Genomic DNA, 22,680 nt, shown 5'->3' with positions numbered 1-22,680 from the left:
GGCCCGCCAGCCTCTCTTCACCCTTGGACGCCACCTGGCGCACTCCACGCATGCCACCTGTCCGAGAGCCTCCATCAATCCTCAGTAGCCCACGTACCACTAACCCAACATACCCATCTACCTTCAGCTCTCCTTCAGCCACGCGGCAATCCTCAGCAACCCAACATACCCATCTGCCTTCACGCCCAGTCTCACTTCAGCATCCAAGCTCCAACGTGACAACCCAGCCAAAGCCCAAACGCAACCCAACGGCCCAAGCAGTCTCCCAGCACCTACGTGGCGCGCTCCCATTGGCTGGGTCAAAGTCTCCTCTGCCACAGCCACCCTTCAGCCCATGTTTTGTGCACATTGGACCTTGCAAAATTGTCATTTTGAGCTTTAAAGCTCATCTTTTTTGGTGTTTTTGAAAAATTGCATTTTGACCGTACACTAAAATAACTAGGTTAATATTTATAATAAGATTTGATTTTTTAAAATCATATTTTATTATTAATATTTCAGATTTATTTTGTAAACCCCAAATTGTTGTTTAATTTCTTTTTAGTCATTTTCTCCCTCTATAAATAAGGACTCTTCCTTCACAATTTGAATGTAATTTTTAGGTAGCAAAACTCTACCAAATTTTAGTCTCATTCCTCATATTTTCTCTCTAGAATTTTATGAGAATGTCTAGTATAATAGGCTAACCTTCTTAGGAAGGTTAGGATGATCATATATGCACTATGACTTTGTTTTGTATTTTTGATTCACCTTGTGCTTAAAATTTATATATTTTAGTGATTTATTTTCTTTCATCTCTACTTCTTCATCTTATTATCTATATTTATGTTTACTAATAGTATATAGATTTTGTCATGCACTTTCTATGTATTATCAAATTAGTAAAAATAATATAGATAATATCTTTATCATTTTTTCTATCTCACTCATATATATGTACTTTTGCTAAAATCTATATAGAATTAGTCATGCTCTTTCTATGTATTTTATAAATAGTAAAAGTAATATTTGTGTTAGGTTTTATGTCCAATCTTTTATTGCATTATTGCCAATGGTATAATGTCATTTTTAGATTTCTCATAAGATTTATCTCATCCTTTCATGGTAAAGAATATTAATCACTTGAATGCATTTTTGTGAAATATATTTGTCCTTTAATGTTAAATCTTCCAAATGAATAGTTGGGATGTGAACTATCCATTTGTGTAATTTTTGTGAATCAAATATCCAAATAAATAAGTATGCATATTGGTGACTGTAGTGGGCAAAATCAGTCTGCTTGATAAAAAAGAATCCAACAAGCAATCACTCAGCCCAATAAGCTAGCCTGATTAGCCAATAAGGCCCAAACCCATGTAAATGGGCTCGCATATACAATGTACCATCTAAACGCCCAAAACCATACCCGAACATGAACCCGGATACGCTCAGTCAGCCAGGGACCTTGAAACAGTCAAGGCTCCCACCACATTCGCCGAGAATATTTCGGAAAGAAACCACTTGGAGCGAGTCAAACGAATCAGAAAGACGGAGGAGGACGGAACGAAAAGGAGGACAATAAATAAGACCATCAGGAGTTGAGAAAAGGCATCAGATAATCACTGGACTTTCTCTACTCTCTAATTGAAACAAAGGTCTACTCTATTTCTGAGCGATCCAGTCAAGCAAGACTAGTTAGTCAGCCTGATTGGACCTGACCTAGTCGCTCGGCTCCTCCGTCATCGTCACTGTCACTCTGACCATTTTACGACTCTTCCATCCATCATTATTTCGATTATTTATATCGTAATTTTATTACTTTCTATTAGCTCTCATTACAACCCGACTGACTTGAGCGTCGGAGTCCCTTTGGCTGACACCCCACCGGTGCTCCCAATTGAACTCTCGTCTCTATCTTTGTTCTTGATAGGTTGCTGGTGCCCATCTAATCAATTGTAGGAAATTACATCTACAATTTGGCGCCCACCATGGGGCCCTAGCAATCAGACGATCGAAAAAGAGATCAAGAAGTTCACTTGAGAGCCATGTCAGACATGACTGAGACACCCGATCTGTCTACTCAACTCGCTGCCCTTATTGCCCAGATGAATGAAGAATGCGAGAAATTGAGGATGCTCGAAGCAGAGAATGCTGACCTGCTCGTACGAATGGAGGCCATGTCCTCTCAAGCCACCGAGGCTCAGCCATCCCGCTTTCGAAGCCTAGTCAGCCCTATGCAACCTCTGGGAGACCTCACTCCTATCTCTAACAGTGATGGACCGAATCAGACAGTTCCATCACCCTCGGTAAGGAATTATCAAACTCCACCCACCATGTCTAACATTCAAAATTCTGTTGTCAATACAGGCGAACAGGTAACCATGACTGAACATGGACATTCATCTGCGCCCGGAGCACAGCAGATTCCAGGAGTCAGCCAGCCAGCCGGTGCAGCTGGACAGCAACAGATTCCAGGAGCCAGTCAGCCAGCCACTGGACCTGGACAGCAACAGATTCCAGGAGCCAGTCAGCCAGCCACTGGACCCGGACAGCAGCAGGTTCCAAGTGCTAGTCAGCCTACCATTGGAGCCAGCCCGACCATCATTGGAGCTGGTCAGAATATACCTGAGCAACAGACAATCGGAATGAATCACCTAGTCATGAGCGAGCCAATCCGCTAAGCAACCACAAGCTCATTTCCAATCCAAGATCTCGAGTTGGCTTGAAAGTTAGCTGAGATGGAGGCGCTCATTCAACGGATTCCTGGGATGCCGGCTCCGATTAAGAAGAGTGCAGCAAGCTGTTATGCAGACTCTCCATTCATAGACGACATTGCATTAGTGGAAATGCCAAAGAAGTTCAACTTCCCAAATATGAAGATGTTTGACGGGACGTCTGACCCGGATGATCACATTGCACAGTATAGGCAGAGGATGTTCACCGTTGCCATCCCACGCGATATGAGAGAAGCATGCATGTGTAAGGGGTTTGGTTCTAGTCTGATTGGACCAGCCCTCCAGTGGTATACTAATTTACCTAATAATTCTATTTATACTTTTGCACAATTGACTGACACTTTTGTTGAGCAGTTTGCTAGTAGCAGGAAACTTGAAAAGTCTGCAGAAGACCTCTACATCATAGTTCAACGACGGAGTGAGCCCTTACGAGAGTACGTAGGCCGCTTCAACAAAGAGAAGGTTTCTATAACCCATTGTAATCAGGACACAGCCATCTCAGCCTTCCGCAAAGGACTCCGCTACGACTCAGACCTATTCAAAGAACTTACCAAGTATCCTTGCAAGACGATGAAAGACGTTCTCGCCAAAGCCTGGGCACATATCAAGTGGGAGGAGGATGAAGCTAACTATTATCACTCTTCTCCAAGGAAAGACACTCGAATAGACTCAAGGATAGGCAGACGGCAGAGTGATAGACGATCTGAGCCATACCCGTATCCCAACAGATCAGAGAACAGAAGGAGGGAGTACAACCGGTCGTCCGAGACACGTCTGCGAGATGGACCAAAGATACCAGAGTACAATCTTTCAATTTCACCAGCCGATGTCGTTGGCGTACTGAAAGGACTCGGAGACAAAGTGAAATGGCCGGAAAGGATGAGGACTCCGTCTGACCAGCGAGACAAAGCAAAATGGTGTGAATTCCACAATGACCACGGTCACCGAACGGATGAGTGCATTGCCTTAAGACTCGAAGTATCCAACCTATTAAACGTGGTCATCTGACTGACTTACTTACAGACAAAGGCAAAAGAACATTCCAGCAGGAGGCAGACAAGTCAGTCGTCCGAAGAGAAGTAACCCCACCGAAGCCACCTACTCATGAACGGATGGTGAACGTAATAACTAGTGGCTCTGAGGTAAGCGGAGTCACCCATTCAGCAGCCAAAAGACATGCCAGGAAGACCAACTGGATCAAAGGAGAGTGCAGCAAGACAGAGAAGAATACCATCAACCTACCAGCTCAAACCATCAGTTTCTCAACAACAGAGTCAACCAGACTCCTCAACCCACATCATGATGCTCTTGTCATTGCACTTTACATTGCTAATTGTCTTACTAAACGTATACTTATTGATAATGATAGTTCAGCTAACATTTTATTTTTAAGTGATCTCAGGGAAATGGGGATAGATGAATCAAAGATTATAAAGAAGACTACAATCCTCATCGGTTTCAGTGGAGAACAAAAGAACACACTAGGAGAGATCGAGCTACCTGCCTATGCCGAAGGAGTCAATCTATGCACAAGATTCCTGGTAGTAGACTCTCCGTCTGCTTACAACGTGATACTGGGTCGACCATGGATACATGAAATGGAGGCAGTCCCTTCAACATACCACCAAGTCCTAAGGTTCCCAACTAAGTGGGGAGTAAAAGAAATTAAAGGCCAACAAAAAGATTCGAGAGCATGTTACCAGACTACATGAAGGCCAAACCCGCTCAGTTATAGCAATTACAGGAAGACAGACTGACTGACTCCCAGATGAACCAACCAGACATGGAGGAGTTGGACGAAGTCCAGATACATCCGGACTATCCAGATCACAAAGTCCAAATCGGATCACGATTGGACCCTGACATCAGAACTAAACTCATTAATTTTTTATCTGCCCATTATGATTGTTTTGCTTGGTCCCATGCGGACATGACTGGAATTGACCCCGAAATAATTGTCCATAAATTGCAGGTTGATCCAGACTACCCACCAAGGAAGCAAAAAAGAAGAAAATTTGCCCCTAAAAAGAACAAAGCCATTAACGAAGAAGCTCAAAAACTTATTGATAATGGGTTCGTGAGGGAGGTGCATTATCCCGACTGGTTGGCTAACGTTGTCATCGTAAAAAAAAAGAATGGCAAATGGCGAGTTTGCATTGACTTCACAGACCTCAACAAGGCGTGTCCAAAAGACTCATTCCCATTACCACACATAGACATGCTAGTAGACGCCACAGTCGGTCATGAACTCCTAAGCTTCATGGACGCATACTCAGGATACAACCAGATCCTGATGCATCCAGACGACCAGGAAAAGACAGCCTTCATGACCAACTTAGGCATATTCTGCTACAAGGTCATGCCATTCGGATTGAAGAACGCAGGAGCAACATATCAGAGACTAGTCAACAAGATATTTGTCGGCTTGCTAGGGAAGACGATGGAAGTCTACATTGACGACATGCTCGTCAAATCCCTCATTGCAAAGGACCATATCAGCCATTTAAAACAATCTTTTGACATTCTTAGGAAATATAATATGAAACGGAATCCCACTAAATGTTCTTTTGGTGTGACTGCAAGAAAGTTCCTTGGGTACCTAGTAACCCAAAGGGGAATCGAGGCAAATTCAGCACAGATAGAGTCAATCCAAAGGATTCCTTCCCCAACGTGCATAAAAGACGTACATAAATTAACTGGACGCATTGCAGCACTCAGCCGATTCATCTCAAAGTCTTCAGAACGATGTCACCTCTTCTTCAACACACTAAGGAAATAAAAAACCTTCGAGTGGACAGCTGAATGTGAAAAGGCACTGGGCCAGCTAAAGCAGTACCTGACCAGCCCGCCTCTCCTCTCAAAGCCAAAAGACAATGAGACATTATTCATCTATCTAGCAGTATCCGAGATGGCAGTTAGCGCAGTCCTAGTCCGGGAAGAGGAAGGCAAGCAGTCTTCAGTCTACTATGTAAGCAAAGCTTTGCTTAATGCAGAAACCCGATATAGCCAGCTGGAGAAGCTTGCACTAGCACTCATCCACGCAGCAAGGAAGCTACGCCCATACTTCCAGTGCCATCCAATAACGGTCTTGACCACCTTTCCACTCAAAACAATCCTCCACAAACCAGAACTATCAGGCAGACTGACCAAGTGGGCGGTAGAGCTCAGCGAGTACGAAGTAACATACAAGCCACGAACTTCCCTTAAATCTCAGGTATTAGCTGACTTCATTGCAGATTTTACACCTAACATGCATGTGCAGGCAGAAAAAGAACTTTGTTGTCTGACCGAGGGACAATCAGTCGGAATCTGGAAGTTGCAAGTAGACGGCTCAAGTAACACCAGAGGAAGTGGACTCGGACTCGTCCTGACTTCACCCCAAGGTGACGTAATCGAACAAGCAGTCAGATGCGGGTTCAAAGCTACCAACAATGAAGCTGAATACGAAGCAATGATAGCTGGACTCGGACTAGCCAAAGACATGGGAGTAAAAAAGATCGTGGTCTTCAGTGATTCTCAATTGGTAGTCAACCAAATGCAAGGTAGCTATCAGGCCTGGGATAACAAAATGACAGCCTACCTCAACAAGACTAAAGAGTTGCAGTCAGTCTTCGACGAGTTCACTATCAACCAAGTACCAAGAGGGGAGAACAGTCATGCAGATGCATTAGCAAACCTTGGATCCTCCATCCAGACAACCGACCCCAAGACAATACCTGTGGTATATCTCCAACGGCCAGCTGTCTGGAAAGACGAAGAAGAGCAAGTTAGTGACATCTCCAACAACTGAACATGGATGACTCCAATAGTCGAGTACTTGGAACAGGACATACTTCCCGAAGATAAGAACAAAGCACGTCGGGTCAAGGCTTAGTCAGCCCGCTTCATTATTATACGAGGTAAGCTCTATAAACGTTCCTTTTCTAGTCCAGATTTGAAATGCATCAACCCTGCAGAAGCCAAATACGTACTGGTTGAGTTGCATGAAGGAGAGTGCGGCAACCACTCTGGAGGGCGAAGCTTAGCGCATCGTGCCCTAACACAAGGCTACTACTGGCCAACTATGCGAGCTGATTCGTCTGACTATGCAAGACGATGCGACAAATGCCAACGGTTCGCTCAAATATCCCACCAACCTCCGGAGCGTCTCATTTCAATCACATCCCCTTGGCCATTCATGAAATGGGGGATGGATATAGTAGGCAAGCTTCCAACTGCACCAGGACAGAAGATGTACATGCTTGCAGTGACCGACTACTTCAGCAAGTGGATCAAAGCAGACTCATTCCACCAAGTCCGAGACAAAGAAGTAAAGGGTTTCATTTGGAAGAATGTGATCTGTAGGTACGGAGTACCAAAAGAAATCGTGACAGACAACGGCTCTCAATTCATCAGTTTCGACTTCCAAGACTTCTGCAAATTCTGGAACATCAAGCTCAGCTTCTCCACACTAAGGTATCCCCAAGCAAATGGACAAGCAGAGTCTTCCAACAAGACCATCATGAACAAAATTAAGAAGCGCCTTGAAAAAGCTAAGGGAAGATGGGCTGACGAGTTGCCAGGAATCCTATGGTCCTATCGAACCACAACCAGGACTGCGACAGGGGAAACACCATTCTCATTAGCCTACGGGATGGAGGCAGTCATCCCTACTGAGAGCGAAGTTCTAACAGCCAGATATGAGCTGACGACAGACGAAGCAAATTGGGAAAACATGTGCCATGAACTCGACACCATCGACGAAAGAAGGGACAAAGCACTCTTAAGAGTCTCGGTCTATCAACAAAGCATAACTAGACATTACAACAAGAACATCTGCACTCGGACATTCAAAGTAGGAGATTGGGTTCTACGAAGAGTCTTCCAGAACACTAAAGAAGCGGGAGCAGGTAAGCTCGCCCCGACATGGGAAGGCCCCTACCTGGTCACAAAGGTAGTCGGACATGGAGCATACAAGCTACAAACTAAAGATGGACGTGAAATCAACAACAGCTGGAACGCTGTCCACTTAAAACAGTATCACTTTAACTCAACCCAATCTTCTTTCATTTCTTTCATCATTGATCTCACGAGATCTTCATTCAAGCAACATACTGACACTATCATGCAGGAAGTGTCAAAACTATATTTGGGCTTGATCCCTGACAAGGGTATGTAGGCAGCTCTATGGAGTGCAGCCCCAAAATTACGTCCAATGTTTTCTTTTTACCTAAGATTGGTCATCCAAGCAAGTTAGTCAAGAAAGTGAACTGGCCTGACCATAATTTATCCGAGGACAAACGCCCGAGTTAACACAAAAAAGAAAACCAATAGTCTAAGTCTAAAATTCCAAGTATATTACACTTAGACTGGGGACAAAGATAGAGTATATCGTCAGCCTGAATACCACAGTGAATGATATGATTAGCCAAGACAATCGGCCACCCAGTCAGTCATCCGGACAAGATTAATATGAAAAGTAAGATAATACTTCTAGTCATTTTAATATAAAGAAAAATATGTAGGATACAAGATTACTTTGAGCCAAAATACAAGATTGTTTCATAACCATCAAGACTGCCAGCCTGCCATTCAAGCTAGACCAACTACTACCGACATAATCTTGTTAGAAAGAAATTACAACAACATACAACAACTTATAAAAAGTTTGTGCAATCGTAGAAAACATATAAAAAACAGAAGAATAAGAAAAGGCTTCTACGACAAAGAAATACTAAATCAAGCAAGGATCAGAAATCAATCCTCCTGCCCAAGATCGCCTGTAGTCATGTCTCCAAAGGAGACAGCCAGATTGTTAGCTTGAATAGCCTCTTCAACCCTCATTTGTTGCAGTTCTTCATAGTCGGCTATGAACTGACTTACATTCCAGGAATCAGTCTTCCCATCACGAAAGTCAATCGCCATCTGACCACGACACTGGATCTCAGTCTCTAAGGCAATATCAGTCAAACGACCTTCTAACATATCAACCTTGGTTCGAACATTGGCCAAAGTATCCAAAGTAGGTTGTAGGCGACTAGCATCTAGCTCCTTGGCATCTAATTGGGTCTTGAGATCCCCGTTAAGTTTCTCAAGGTCTTTTTTACAAGTCTTCAATCCCTTGACCTCAGACCGAAAATCAACATTTTGACGGTTCAATGTTTTCACTTGTTTTTCTAGTTCTTGAATCTTCTCATTGGCCCACATAAGGCCTTGCATACCCTGACATAATAAAGAAAAACAATAACAAAACAATCAATCAATCAATCAGTCTGACTACCCATCATTATGAAATAAAATTGACAAATCAGACAAACCTGAAAGACGTGAGAAATGGAAGCAGAAAGCGATGACTTTGATCCAAGCTGATCAAACCTGTCTTTGTCCTCAGGCCATAGTAGCTTATTAACCTCCTCAAGGTGAGGACGAAACTCAGAATGTGCTGAGGCGGATGACGGAAAAGAAAGCTCTATCTTCTCAGCAAACCAGTCAGACGAATCAGTTGGAGAAGTCCGCTTCTTCTTGTTCTTCTGAGTCTTTCCAGCAGTAGGAAGAGGAAGAGGAGGAACTTCATTGACAACATCATTCTCAGCACTTGACGATGCAATTGCCTGCTTCTTACGTGCTCGTAGGCGTTCCATAGCCCCAAAGCCTGTCAGATTTAGACGAAACATTTCTCCAGCCATAAGAAGGTCTGCAAAATTTCGTTTGCCTGGCATCAGTTCAGTCAGCAAAGACGATTCATACCCCAAAATCTCAAGACTTCGTGTGATAAGTATAATGCGAGATTGAATAGGAGTCGTAGGAAGGGTAATACCTTCAGGATGACGAGGAACCTGACTCCACAAAGAGCTACCACGAAGATTCTCCTCAGACAAGATCGCTTGCCACCTACGATCTTCTTCTCGAAACTCAGCAAACCGATCAACCCTTCCTTGAGCTCCTCGACACACCCAGGCAAACGGGATGTTCACTCTGCCTACAAATTAAACAAAACAACCAGTCAGAAGAATGTCAGCAAAAACTACAGAAAGAAATTACTCATTTCATCACACGCAAGCACTCACTGGCTGAAGACCATGCATGAGGAATCTTACAGTCAGCCGGCAACCCCAACACATTATGAGAAACAAAAAAGTATCGATGGAAGTTTGTCACAATCTTTCAGATCTACAATAAGGGAACTCTTCGACTGAGACAAGAATTGGTATCTACCCTTGTCCGTATGATGCTCCTTCAAAGAGTATGCAAGTAACGCCTCTTCGACAGTAAACTCAATGCCATGTTTCTCACTAAAAGCTTCCATGGCCATCAGAGCACGCCAGACATTCGGCATCAGCTGACTGGGTGATACAGTATGATACTCACATACTTCTTTCACTAACCTAGGAAGAGGAAATCTGAACCCTTCCTTGAAAGGAAGCTCATACATGCATACCCAGCCAGGTAAATTCCAATTAGCCCGCTCCCCACCAGACGGGGCATGCAGACTAGCATAACTAGGTATATCATAAGCCCGACGAAGCTGAGGCAAATCCTCTAAAGTAATCTTTGACTCCGGGTTATAACCCAGAAGCATGCGACTAAAGAGACCACCAACTATAGGCTCATCACTATCCACACCAATGCCGACCACGCCAATAGGAATATTGGGATTGGTGCAGCTACCATCATCACTAGATGAACAGGTCATCCTACCAGAAGACCCAGCAAGACTGCCTCGATTACTGGATGACATGCTCGAAAGACCACCTAGAACAAATGCACTATCTAAGTTCGAGTGGACGTATAAGTAATTATAAACATTATCGGCCTACCAGATAGCAAGACAATATAGATCAAAAAGTTAATGACTAACAGAAAGACAGACAGACAACTAGTTCTCATCTAACCATCCGGACGGTCGGACATAGGGTCACTCGTCCTAAGAGAATGTACTCAGAAAGGCAAAACTATCATAATACATGGCAAACAGTAAAAAAAACATATTCCTACTATCAACAAAGATCAAATGCAAACGGCAATAAAAAGTGAATCAAACTAAAGTTACAACTACAACCCATACAAAACGACCTCAAGAACACGAAGAACGACATATGAATATTCAAAGAAAGAAAGGAAAAGGAAACCAACCTCTAGAGAGCTTTCCTCCAAGCCTTTAAGACAAGCCCCACCAAATGCTCCACCAAATGTGAAGAGCTTGTAAACAATGCTCACTTTTATAGGCTCAAAGGGACCTTGGATGGATGACAAATGTCGACCATCCAATGGGGAAAATGATATACCTACAAATTTTTTTTACCAAAAAGCAGGTTTGGGTTTGGACAGACTTGGTAAAATATAAACCCACACAAAATCATATAAAACTTGATAAAATTTATGAGCTCCAATCGGACCTGGCTCCCCTCATGCGCACAGTTCGTACCAAACAATATGCACTCTAGTCTGCAAGGCATTCGGACAACCAACCTAACTCACGAATGCATGTCACTCGTCCAAGGCCCGCGCGCATCAGCAGGTTCCTCGACCACTCGGACAACCAGCCAACTAGGCCCGCGCGCATCAGTAGGCCCCTCGGCCCCTCAGACAGCCGGTCAGCCAGCTGCGCGCATCAACAAACCTCTCGGCCGCTCGGACATCCAGCTGCGCGCGAGTGCGTGTCACTTCGCCAGCGAGGCCTGCATGCATCCACAGCCAATCGGACACTCAGCCACATGTACATCACGTGGCCGCATAAGGCCACACACTCGGACATGGGTCCGGGAAACAATTTAAACCACGTATACCTTTCATCCAAACGCCCAAAACCATACCCAAACATGAACCCGGATACGCTCAGTCAGCCAGGGACCTTGAAACAGTCAAGGCTCCCACCACATTCGCCGAGAATATTTCGGAAAGAAACCACTTGGAGTGAGTCAAACGAATCAGAAAGACGGAGGAGGACGGAACGAAAAGGAGGACAATAAATAAGACCATCAGGGGTTGAGAAAAGGCATCAGATAATCACTGGACTTTCTCTACTCTTTAATTGAAACAAAGGTTACTCTATTTCTGAGCGATCCAGTCAAGCAAGACTAGTTAGTCAGCTTGATTGGACCTGACCTAGTCGCTCGGCTCCTCCGTCATCGCCACCGTCACTCTGACCATTTTACGACTCTTCCATCCATCATTATTTCGATTATTTATATCGTAATTTTATTACTTTCTATTAGCTCTCATTACAACCCGACTGACTTGAGCGTCGGAGTCCCTTTGGCTGACACCCCACCGGTGCTCCCAATTGAACTCTCGTCTCTATCTTTGTTCTTGACAGGTTGCTGGTGCCCATCTAATCAATTGTAGGAAATCACATCTACAGTGACTCTTGATCCTTCCTATTTGTTACCTATTGTTACATCACACTTTATTCTATTTTCATTTCTAATCTTTAAATTTCAAAAACAACAAAAATATCACTTGTTCTATTTTCTTCATATTATTTATCTCTAACATTTATTTATTGATTAACTTTATTCATTTGCCTCCTTGTGGAATCGACCACCCGATCTATACTGCAACCACCGCTAAGTGGAAGTCACGTTTGGGCGTTAAACAGGCATAAGCCTCGCACTCACAAAAAGAGTTCAAGCCTTAGCCACTCAGTTCATTTGATACCTCCTGAAATTCTTTGGGTTCCCATCTTGCATCACAAAACTAGCTCCTGGAATTCTCAATGTCTCAGCAACATTATTCCAATCTACCTCACTATAATAAGCCAACTCATAATACTCATCATCCTCCTGCTGCAGCATTGGCAACCCATATAGTGCATCGACGTTATCAATATTGCACTCCACCCACACCCCTTGTACAAATACTTTCCAATTAACCACTCCCGGATAGTTGGCATAAAACTCATAAACCATCGAGCAATTGGCCTTTGTCATACGAGGATCCACAAAACTCTGCCAATTTCTACCTTGAATCTCTGCTCGAATGATTTCATAGGTTTCCTGAGGATACGAGTGGTCCTGGAATTCCATCCCCTTTCTTGAATTACGTGTCTTTGAGACAATCTTTGATAGTAGTCAAAGGCATCCTTACTAATAAATTTGGAGGGGTCAAACTCTTAAGGAGGGGGTGGTGTTGGTTGTGGTGGTGGGTCTCGGATGTGGATGGTTTGTTGGCATTCTTGCATGAGGCTTCCCTAATGGGATTTTTCCTTAGCCCCATAACAAAAAAATTCTCCAAATACTTTGACAAAAATCCGCAGCACCTCTTAATTTTTTACTTCCCAAAATTTTACCACAACAAAAAAAATATAACCCTTCCAATGTTCACAGTCCAATAAAAAAGGCAATAATATATACAATCAATTCCAAGATTTATCCTCGCTACCAAACAAACCAAATCATAATTCCAATGAGAAATGAGAAAGGTAGAGGAATACACTTACTTTTCCCTTAATGATGACAAAAACCCTGGATGATAAAAATCCTTCCCCCAACTCCTTCTCTTCCACAATGGTGAGTTTCTAGGGTTTGGGTTTTTTAGAAAAAATGAGGGCTATTGTAAAATGGATGATAGGAATTTAGGTTTTGATTTGGGATTATTGGAGATTTAGAGGTGATTTTGGAAGAGAAAATGAGAAAAAGATGAGAGAAAATGGGAATTGTTGAGAGAGAATTCGTAGAGAGAGAGTGAGTATGTGTTGTGGGGGTAGCACCACACCACAATTACTCTACAATGAGGTTTTGAAATCCCTTCGTAAACTAGGGGCAAGTGTGGTCATGAAAAAATGGTAGCGGGTGAATGTTCAGCGAAGAGAATTACATAAGAAAAAGCGTCATGAGTAAGGATTTCATAAAGAAGAGTTGCCCAAGGTGGGACCTTGCAGAGGTCCTTAGCCTTGCAAGGTAGCATTGGTCGCAAGATGGCCTTAGCCTCAAGGCATCACACTTGTATGCTAAGATATACCTATATCACAAGTTAAAGACCTTTGAGGCTCACCAATTACCCAGATAAGTCCCATAGAAAAGCCAAATGTAGAGCATGCCTTCAAGGGAGTACAAAGTATAATGATAGAAGTTGTACGTAAAAGCCTGAGGAAGGACAGAGCACAGACTTATCGCACACATTAGAGGAGTAAAGGTTTGCAAGGTTAAAACGAAGTGGACTAGACTTCATTAACAATTGAACCACGAAAAAATTGTTGTCTTTTATATTATTATTGAAGTAAAAACTAGGTCAACATTCCAAAGTATCATATGTGCAAGTAATATAATCATTCATAATACTTAAAATCACCAATCAACTTTGCACACATAGCTTTATAAGCTTTGATCATATTTGTTCCTTTAGTTGTTCTAGAAAGAGACTTAAATTGTGAACAATAAGCTTTTCTTTAATGAACTCTTCAAACTACACTCTCTCTCCAATATTAATTGGCAAATCAGTTTATGCTATGTATTTAGCAAGACATTCTTTAGCAACAACAGATCATAAATCCAAGTACTAACACTTTGATTCTGAGTTAGCTCATTAACCAAACCATGTTTCTTTAAGCATGCAATTATGTGCCTTTTTAAATGTCCAGTGCCCTTTAGATGAATCACCAACAAGGAGAGGTTTGCAATACTTACCTTGGGCTTTTTTTACTTGTTTATGGGTTGGAATAGTTGTATCATTCGAGTCTACTGCTTTCTCTTGAAAATTATCCTCCACAACTTCACAACGGCTATGCATATTCCAGATTTTTTACGGTTAGCAATTTTTTAAGCAACTCCGACGTACTACATTAATAAAAACAAATCATATTTCAGCTCTAAAAAGTAAAGGTGGTAAAGTTTGATGACAAACATAATTAGTCAACAATTCATTATTCAAGAGAAACCTACTAGAAAATAATAATGTATTAGAACCCGTGTATGCCTTATCTTACTATATCAATTTCAAGAGTATTCAGTAGTGTCAATGCACCATCTCATTCGAAAACTGGAAAGAAGAAACGTCACCAAAAATAGCAGAAGACCAGAAATTTAAATTTAAGCATCATGAATATACTTGGGGAAAAGTTACCACTAAAAAGGTTACATTCTAATTTACCAACCAATGCATTAAGTCTTCTTTCTCTGAGGATTTTTTACAAACAGTTTGAGCTCACCGTCTTTTTCTTTTTTCTTCTTCTTCTTCAGTTTAAGCCTTAAAACTTAAAAACACAACACCAAACTAAAAAATACAATGCAAAATTTGAACACAGCAACAACAGATGAAAAAACTTACGCCGGAGTAGAGTTGGGAGATTGCCGGAGTTTCTGGTCGGCATAGAGTTGAATGCAAGTAGAAATTGAAGAGACGAAGAAGATTGTAGAAGAATACGAAAGAATAAGAGAGAAGAAGTGGAAACTATAGTAAAATGTGTTGGGAATGAGAGACCATTTTTTGGGGCTATTTTGCATATTAATGGGCCGAGGCCCATTCTCTTGAAAAGTTAAAAAAGAAGAGCATTGTGGAGAGTAGCTCAAACTTAGGCGCCGGTCTTCACTTCACAAGCAGAGCAGAGCAGGTGCACTTTCTAGTATTTTTCTCTGCTATTTTCTTGTTTATCAAATGCACTGTTTTATTTTGGTGTTTGTATTGGTGATGTTTGACTTGTTTGTTCCTTGAAAATCATTGAAGAGATTATTATACTTGAGCATATTTGATGACAAACTAGAAGGAAAAGTTTATTTTAGTTTCAATATATTATCAAATCCTATTTGATTGATTTTCTTCAAATGGGTCTGTTATATTTATAAATTTATCTCAAGTTTATTAGTTTTGGGTTTTTTTTTATCAATGAATGATGAAATGTGTTTTGTACATGATACAATTTTTATTCTGTAATTTGGAAAAATATCCTTTTTGTTTTTTAATTTTATTTATGTTTTTTGGTGAGGTTTAGAAATGCAAAATATATCCCCTGGGAGGTGTGTTTTTTTTTTTTTTTTGCAAAACTCAAGCCTTGGGGATACACTATATTTTTCTGAACACAGGACTGGAATGGATGTGGTATTTCATTTGAACCTATGAGAAAATAGGTGTGTTTTCTCACAATTCTCTGTATTGGTACTTAATCAATTGATCAAATTCAATTTCTTTAGTATTATCGTGTAATTTTCTCATGTAGAACAAGAATTTAATTAGAAGAATTCAACTATAAAATGTTGTTTATAAGTGGAAGAATTACAATGCCAATGCCATCCAGTAGAGTTTTCTGTTTTTTTTTTCTTTCTTTTTTTTGAGATCTGCCATGTAGTAGAGTTACTTTGCTTTAAATTGTAGGAGGCACTCAGTGCTTTCCTGAACATAATAAATTAATAGTATGATCAAATCAAATGCAGGATGATTTGCAGTTTTTCTGTTTTCTGGGTTGATAGGTTTTAAGGTAAGACAAGAGCATTGTTTGTTTGTTATAATAGCACCTTAAACCTCTTCTTTCAATTCAAATTGGTGGTGAAACTGAGAAGAAACTATGAGCTTGTAAATTTGTAGTGATTGCTCTCTTGTGATGTATTATAGTCTTTGTATGCTTTTAGTCTACCGACATCAGACTATTAGTTTTTGATGAAATTAACTACCCTTGTAATTTACTAACATGATAACCTCCTTCAACCATTATTTTGTCTAACGAAGAAAAATAATTAGTATATGCAGAGATTAAAGTAACATATAAGATGGGAAGGATTATGCATTTTGGTGATCTTCCATTTGAACTCCTAATACCTACTTCCTCTAACAACACCAGAGATATTGCTATAAAAACTGTCCCTTCTGCTTCTAAGGTACTACAAATCATCACAAAGTCACTTACATACTTCTTACATTCTTGAAACATGTCCTTATTTCGCTTACTCGATTTCGTTTCTTCACAGACTGAAATCAAGAAGGTTCTTGAATCGTTATACGGATTTGAGGTTGAGAAGGTAAGGACACTAAACATGCAGGGAAAGAAGAAGTTTAGAGGGAAAACTTTGGTTGCCAAACCAAATTATAAGAAGGCATATGTGACTTTAAAGAATCTATCATCCATTTTTCCTGCTCTTTATAATACTTTTGACTCAGTTGAAGATGAGACTAAAAGCATGATCAAGTAAGAGGTAAGTAAAACTCTAGAACTGTTTGGGAAAGAAAAAAAAAATGAAATGTCAATTTTGATAGCAAAAAAATTCAGAAGTTGCTACATACAAGTTAAATAGTTAAGAGCTGAGCTGAAAGAGGGTGTTTTAACTAAAGCATTGATTTCCTTACATCTGATTGAATTTGTTTTGGCTGAAATGTCTGGTGTAAGTTCATTGTATTTCCATCAATACTTTCATATTTGGTCACAAATTATTGGATAGTGATTTTTTCTTCACTCCAATAGGTACAATACATATAAACATTTATATAAAAAAATGATTATTAATACCTGCAGACAAATTTTTAAAATTATATGTAATGACCGTTGTAATAAACGACGAGTAAATTTTATTATAAATAATGAGAACGAGAATAAGGAAAAGAAATGAAATGAGAATTAATTTTTAGGATTTCATATTTTTTATTGAATACAATTTGAAATAAGGAATTAAAAATTCTCCAAATAGTGTATATATTCTCGGGAAAATTGTAGAGAGTGATGCAAGTACAAACTGTTCATTAGGACATTTTACAAATTGTTGCCGTAACAGTTTCTAATACTGTAGCCTTAATCTTGACTATTTATAGTTCATCATATTTTGTTTTTCTTTTTTTGATTGTAGTCCACATTTTTGTAATTTTTTCAAATTACGGTATACTTTACTGTGATACCAGTTCTTTGATGTGGATATATGATAAACATTGATACGTAAAAGCTTTGTCAAAATAAATTAAATAATGATACACGTGTGTTTTACAAATAACCACTAACTAATAACTAATTATCTAACAGTATCAGGCTTTAATTAAAATATTTTAAGGTTTTGATTTGCATGATTTGGCAAATAGACAATTTATTATGTTAGTTCCCTGTTCTAAAAAATTAGGAGCTAAAAAAAGTTACAAACCGTTACAAGAAAGGAAAAGAAAGCATTACAACCATGTACTCGAATGGTAAAAAAGCAATACAACCTTGTCTACTCAAATAGTTGTAATGCTTGTTACAATAAATTTTGTACTTAACATCACTCATTTTAGAAATATATTATTTCAAGTTTGTAAACATTGACTACTTTTTATAGAATTCATGAACAATTTTACAACACAAGCATGGTTTTCTATATCAAACTACAATATATCCCTCCAAAAATGGTTATAAACATAGAATCGGAGGTTCTGATAAAAGATCGGTAGCTTTTGAACTTGAAGCTCTTTGAGTCCACATTAGGTCATAAGCAGTCCAAGACTTGTATATATCATCAATATATATATATATATATATATATATTTATATATATCCTCAATGGTATCCAACTGGAGCTGGAGATTCTTTCAATTCTTTTCCCTGAAAATGGATATCCTGCATAACAAAAACCCCACCACACAATCAATTTTCGACACTGAAACCAAATAGAGAATTATTGTACAACTTATCAAGGGTCGAATAATACTCACTGATGCAAAATGGTTGACATCGCGGTGGTGAGCTTCATCAGCACGAATAACAGTAATGACATCTTTAAGGGTTGCGTCCTTTGGTAATCTCCAGTAGTCAATTGCAATGGCAGGAGCCGGGACATTTTCGATCCTACCTTCATTGAGATCCTTCAAGTACTCCGTATAAGAATGTACAGCCTCCTCTTCCAAGTAACCAACAATTCTATGTGCTAGCTTGGGGGAGAGTACATAAAGCACAAAGTAAGCATTGAAGAAGACTCCCTGAACGGCTAGAACCAGTAGTCTCTCGTACCATTTGGGCTGAACCAGTTCCACCATTGTCATTAGGTGCATTCTCTCGTTCTCTGCTTCTTCAAGCAAGGCCTTGATCCAACCACCGCTTTGCTCGAACTTGCGGAGAGACCTCAAGTGAAGGAGGACACCTCCTACCATGCCAGGGACGGCTGCAACAGTTTCTAACATCATTGCTCGACACCCATATCGTCTCTGCAAGATATAGAATCCATTGATAACTACATGTTAGTTTAAAAGGAAAATAAATAGTATATTTACTGAAATAGAGGAATTATGTGTAATATGTGATCATTCACAGTGAAATACCTCACCACAGATCATTACTAAGATCAATTCAATGGTACAATTGATATTTAGTAAAATTGTTCTTAGGAAAATATGTAGTGAAAACTACAGTTACATTTTTTACTCTAAATATCTCTTCAAATCTTAGCAAAGTACCTTTCTTTTTGCTATTCATAAATTAAGCTTCCGTCCAAAACAAATGATATTTTTTCTTTTCTTAATTACTATTCAGAATCTCACTACAAGACTCTAAATTTCAATTTTTATTAACTATGCCTAGAAAAAATAGAGAACAGAGCTATTTGACTGAGATAAGAGAAAAAACCCTGAAGAACAAATCCGTCGGAATCCTGAGGAGTTTGACTGTTTTATAAGCGAACTTATCCCCGAACGTCTTCGGCACATGGTGTTTGCTCAAATCGATCGACAAATCTGCAGCGTAGGTCTCCCATGGCTGCATTCACACATTCACAAAAAAAAATTCAACTCAAATTTCACACACTTGGATTCCTAAGAGAATCGAGACTGAAAACGATCGAATTTACCATAAAGCAGTTCCATGGCCACTCGGTTCCATCTTCCCGAGTAATCTTCTGTCTCGAAACCCCCCAATAGCTCGAAACAATCGCGTTACTTTGATCCTTCTTCCCTTTCAGCTCCTCCTTCTCCGTCAACGACGTCGTTTTCGCCGGCGACGAAGAAGAAGAGAAAGAAGCCGCACTCATCTTCATCATCGTCATGATTCTCTTCGTCAAGTACAAATCATCCACCGCATTAAAACCGCTTCCACTGGCCAGAGACCTCGCCGGAAAGACCGACATGGAAATATGGCGGTGGAAGTTGCTGATGCTGCTGATATTACTACTGCTCCCGCCATTGTTGACTGACCTCGCCACCCTCATCATCTTCATGATCATCATAGTGATCTTCTTCTTCTTCCGAAAATAGCTCCAAGAGTTTTGGGATTTTCTGTCAAATCGATATTTGGAGTCGTTGGAAGACTTGAAATCGGAGACGGTCAACGATGTCTTTGTTTATATTTATTGTGCCGGTTGAGCGGTTTTGGTAGTGTGCTTCGCGGGTGTAGGGTTCAGATTGCAAATGTGGTTTTGATCTAGTTAATTGTGCAAGAGGTAACCGTGTTATTTGGAAACACTTAAAAAAAAAAATAGTTTTTTATTTAATTAATTAAAAATTTGACAATTAAACAAAAAAAATGTATTTGGTAATTTTATTTTTATTTATTATTTTTTTAAATTTTAATTAAAATTTGAAAATAGAATTTTTTCACTTTCAAATTTTTTTTAAACAGTTTTCAATTTTTTCTTTCTTCTTTTTTTCAAATCAACATTTCATATTGTTAAACAAAAAATAAAAATAAAAATTATTAAACGCGTTTATTATTTTTTATTTTTAAAAACAAAAAACAAAAATAGTTACCAAATATATTTTTATTTTTTAAAAATAAAGAAATAAAAATAAAATTTTATTTTCATTTTGTGTTTAAAAAATTTAAAAACAAAAATTCTTTAGATTAGGAAGATAGTTAGGTCGTAGTGTAATAGTATGGAATAAGAAGCACAGGATTTGATGAGTCAACTTCTGCGAATTTGAGTGGAGTGTTGACAGTTATTTATTTGGGGTGGGATTGTATGCGACGTCTTCAATGGTTTGTCTTTTGGTTCGCGATCCGGTCCAATTACTTTTTATTTATTTAAATTTCAGGTCAAATAGAAATTTAAATATATTGAATTTTATTAGAATGGAGCATCACTTTTGCCTATATCTTGGGACATTTTCTATTTTAAGTCTTTGGAAAAATTATAACCCAACTATTTTTGTGTGATGACTTATATTATAGTTATAACATGCATTTCGTTAATTTTGGAGAAATTCTGAATAATTTACAATGTCGAAATTAGAGTTCAAACAGTTAGTTGCACGCGTGCTTGATTTTTTTTATACTCGTGGAAAACAGACTGTTTGAACTCTGAATTTGGCATTGTAAATTATTTAGAATTTTCTGAAAATTGACAAGATGCCTACTATAACTATCATGTATATTATAATTTCTCCAAGTGCCGAAAATAGAAAATTTACCTACGGTAGGGGTAAAAGTGAAGTCACTACCTAAGAAGCTCCATATAAATATATATAGGGAAATTCTGTTATAGGGGTTTAAAAAAAAACCCTACCAGTGGACTCTTGTGTATTTTCGACTCGTGAACAGTTTTTGGCGCGATTTTTTTATAACCGTGTATTTTTTTTAGTTATTTAGAACCTCCTGCAAATTTTACATAAAATTTCGAATAATTTACAGTGCCGCATAAAAAAAAATTAGTCACACATGTAACAACCTATTTTGAACTTAGTTTTCGGCACTGTAAATTATTCAAAATTTTATGAAAATTTGCAAGATACAATAAATAACTGGAATGAAGCTTGTACATTAGAATCTTCCTATAAATATATTTGTATTTATCTAAAGAGAAAAATATTATTTTGATTTTTTTATGATTTGATTTTATATTAGTTTTTATTAATAAAATTATTTACGAAAATTTTTATTTTGAAAAAAAAAAAAAAAACCTTAGCATATTTTATTTTTAATAAGATTTAATGAGTTGAGAAATTTTATCATAGATATTTGGGCAATTCTTCAATCCCTTAGGTGCATTTGAGGGATTTAGCGTATCATGGGATATGAGCCATTGGATTTTTTTTTTACTTATAGTGGATGACTATATGTTAATTAAAAGATGTTAAAATACCCAATTCACCCCAGCAACTGGCTAGCTTTTCATTTTGGAATTTTTTTTATTAATATGGATTTTTTTTAATACAATTTTACATACCATCATCACTCTTTTGATTTGCTCACAACCTCACCACCAAGAAAGTCAGTGTCTGCTTCTTCTCCAGGCTCGACACCCTCTGTAAGGCATACTTGAATTTTGCTGTTGCAAGAGCTTTGGTCTAAATTTTGCCTCTTCGACCTAAACTTTGCTATTTGAAACTTTGATCTGCCATGTAGGTACCCTGTTAATGAGATTTCTTTGGACAAACATTTACACTTATGCCCTTGTTTCCCATATTTTCCACCAAGAACATGTGGCATGGTCAAACGGGCTTCATGGACTTTCAAGAGACGTCCAGGCCCAACCAGGGCCCAGCGAACAATGAGCAATCAAACCCTATAGGGTCGGACCATGCTAGGCCCGATAACTAGCGAATAAAGCAAGCATAGTAAAGAGCTCAGACCTGAGATGTAGGCCCGAACCAACTTCACGGGCGCACCCAATCTCCATCCTCCGAGATTTAGATCGTTGTGGTGGATTGTCCATTCCAGGGGATGGATCCCACTCTGTGGGATTCGGATGAAGTTTTCGGGTCCATCCTCACATTTCAACTCGCTACCAGGATACGTCCTTCGATCTGTCATTACTAATTGATGTCCGTCTTGGTATATGAACCCGGGCCTAAATGAACCTGAATCTCGGTAAATGAACAGACCATACGTCCTGGTAGTAGGGGTGAGCATCTAAACCGGCAAACTGCGGCGACCGACCGCACCGCACCACACTACACCGCAAACCGCGGTGTCAAAAGTGGAATGGTTCGGTATGGTTTGTATCTTAGCTAAACCGCGCGGTGCGGTGTGGTGCGCGGTTTGGCAGTGTGAAATTTTGGTTTGCACCACACCGCACCGTATACTTACAAATATGTTAAAAAAAAAGTTAAACTTTACATATATCATATTTTTAGTAACCCAATATGAAACTAGGAGCCCACTTAAATTAGGGTATAA

The 22,680-nt window shown here is 39.4% G+C and overlaps 4 protein-coding genes across 11 annotated transcripts; 2 read left to right on the top strand and 2 right to left on the bottom strand.

Annotated features, from left to right (window-relative positions):
- Positions 1-2,717: 2,717 nt before the first annotated feature.
- On the top strand, positions 2,718-4,426 carry LOC133784923 (uncharacterized). Its single transcript, XM_062224190.1, has 3 exons — positions 2,718-2,921; positions 3,069-3,633; positions 3,738-4,426. The coding sequence occupies exons 1-3, from the start codon at positions 2,718-2,720 to the stop codon at positions 4,424-4,426; spliced, it is 1,458 nt and encodes a 485-aa protein (XP_062080174.1).
- A 3,740-nt stretch (positions 4,427-8,166) lies between these two features.
- Positions 8,167-15,178, bottom strand: LOC133782000 (uncharacterized). 5 transcript variants are annotated; one of them, XM_062221131.1, is made up of 5 exons: positions 14,958-15,178; positions 14,318-14,412; positions 9,511-9,672; positions 9,011-9,405; positions 8,167-8,915 (listed from the first exon to the last, which is right to left on the bottom strand). In XM_062221131.1, exons 1-5 carry the CDS (start codon positions 15,131-15,133, stop codon positions 8,451-8,453), a joined length of 1,293 nt encoding a protein of 430 aa, XP_062077115.1. In that variant the 5' UTR covers positions 15,134-15,178; the 3' UTR covers positions 8,167-8,450. The 5 variants fall into 5 exon arrangements, with proteins under 5 accessions (XP_062077115.1, XP_062077116.1, XP_062077118.1 ...); XM_062221132.1 differs by having other exon boundaries at positions 9,011-9,387; positions 14,958-15,171; XM_062221134.1 differs by having other exon boundaries at positions 14,318-14,467; positions 14,958-15,091.
- On the top strand, positions 15,172-17,070 carry LOC133782001 (uncharacterized). Of its 4 annotated transcripts, none has more exons than XR_009870302.1 (4): positions 15,172-15,240; positions 16,058-16,101; positions 16,362-16,498; positions 16,589-17,070. XR_009870302.1 is itself a non-coding variant. In XM_062221138.1 (3 exons), exons 2-3 carry the CDS (start codon positions 16,391-16,393, stop codon positions 16,808-16,810), a joined length of 330 nt encoding a protein of 109 aa, XP_062077122.1. In that variant the 5' UTR covers positions 15,201-15,240; positions 16,371-16,390; the 3' UTR covers positions 16,811-17,070. The 4 variants fall into 4 exon arrangements, 2 of the variants coding, with proteins under 2 accessions (XP_062077122.1, XP_062077121.1); XR_009870303.1 differs by having other exon boundaries at positions 15,207-15,240; positions 16,371-16,498; XM_062221138.1 differs by lacking the exon at positions 16,058-16,101 and having other exon boundaries at positions 15,201-15,240; positions 16,371-16,498.
- A 720-nt stretch (positions 17,071-17,790) lies between these two features.
- On the bottom strand, positions 17,791-19,945 carry LOC133781999 (ubiquinol oxidase, mitochondrial-like). Its single transcript, XM_062221130.1, has 4 exons — positions 19,418-19,945; positions 19,198-19,326; positions 18,291-18,779; positions 17,791-18,195 (listed from the first exon to the last, which is right to left on the bottom strand). Exons 1-4 carry the CDS (start codon positions 19,790-19,792, stop codon positions 18,136-18,138), a joined length of 1,053 nt encoding a protein of 350 aa, XP_062077114.1. The 5' UTR covers positions 19,793-19,945; the 3' UTR covers positions 17,791-18,135.
- Between the last annotated feature and the right edge of the window lie 2,735 nt (positions 19,946-22,680).

This window comes from Humulus lupulus, chromosome 6, assembly GCF_963169125.1.
Source record: "Humulus lupulus chromosome 6, drHumLupu1.1, whole genome shotgun sequence".
NCBI classification, from domain to species: Eukaryota; Viridiplantae; Streptophyta; class Magnoliopsida; order Rosales; family Cannabaceae; genus Humulus; species Humulus lupulus.
Note: the sequence above shows the minus strand (reverse complement) of the source record. Positions and strands in the feature narration are given on the sequence as shown.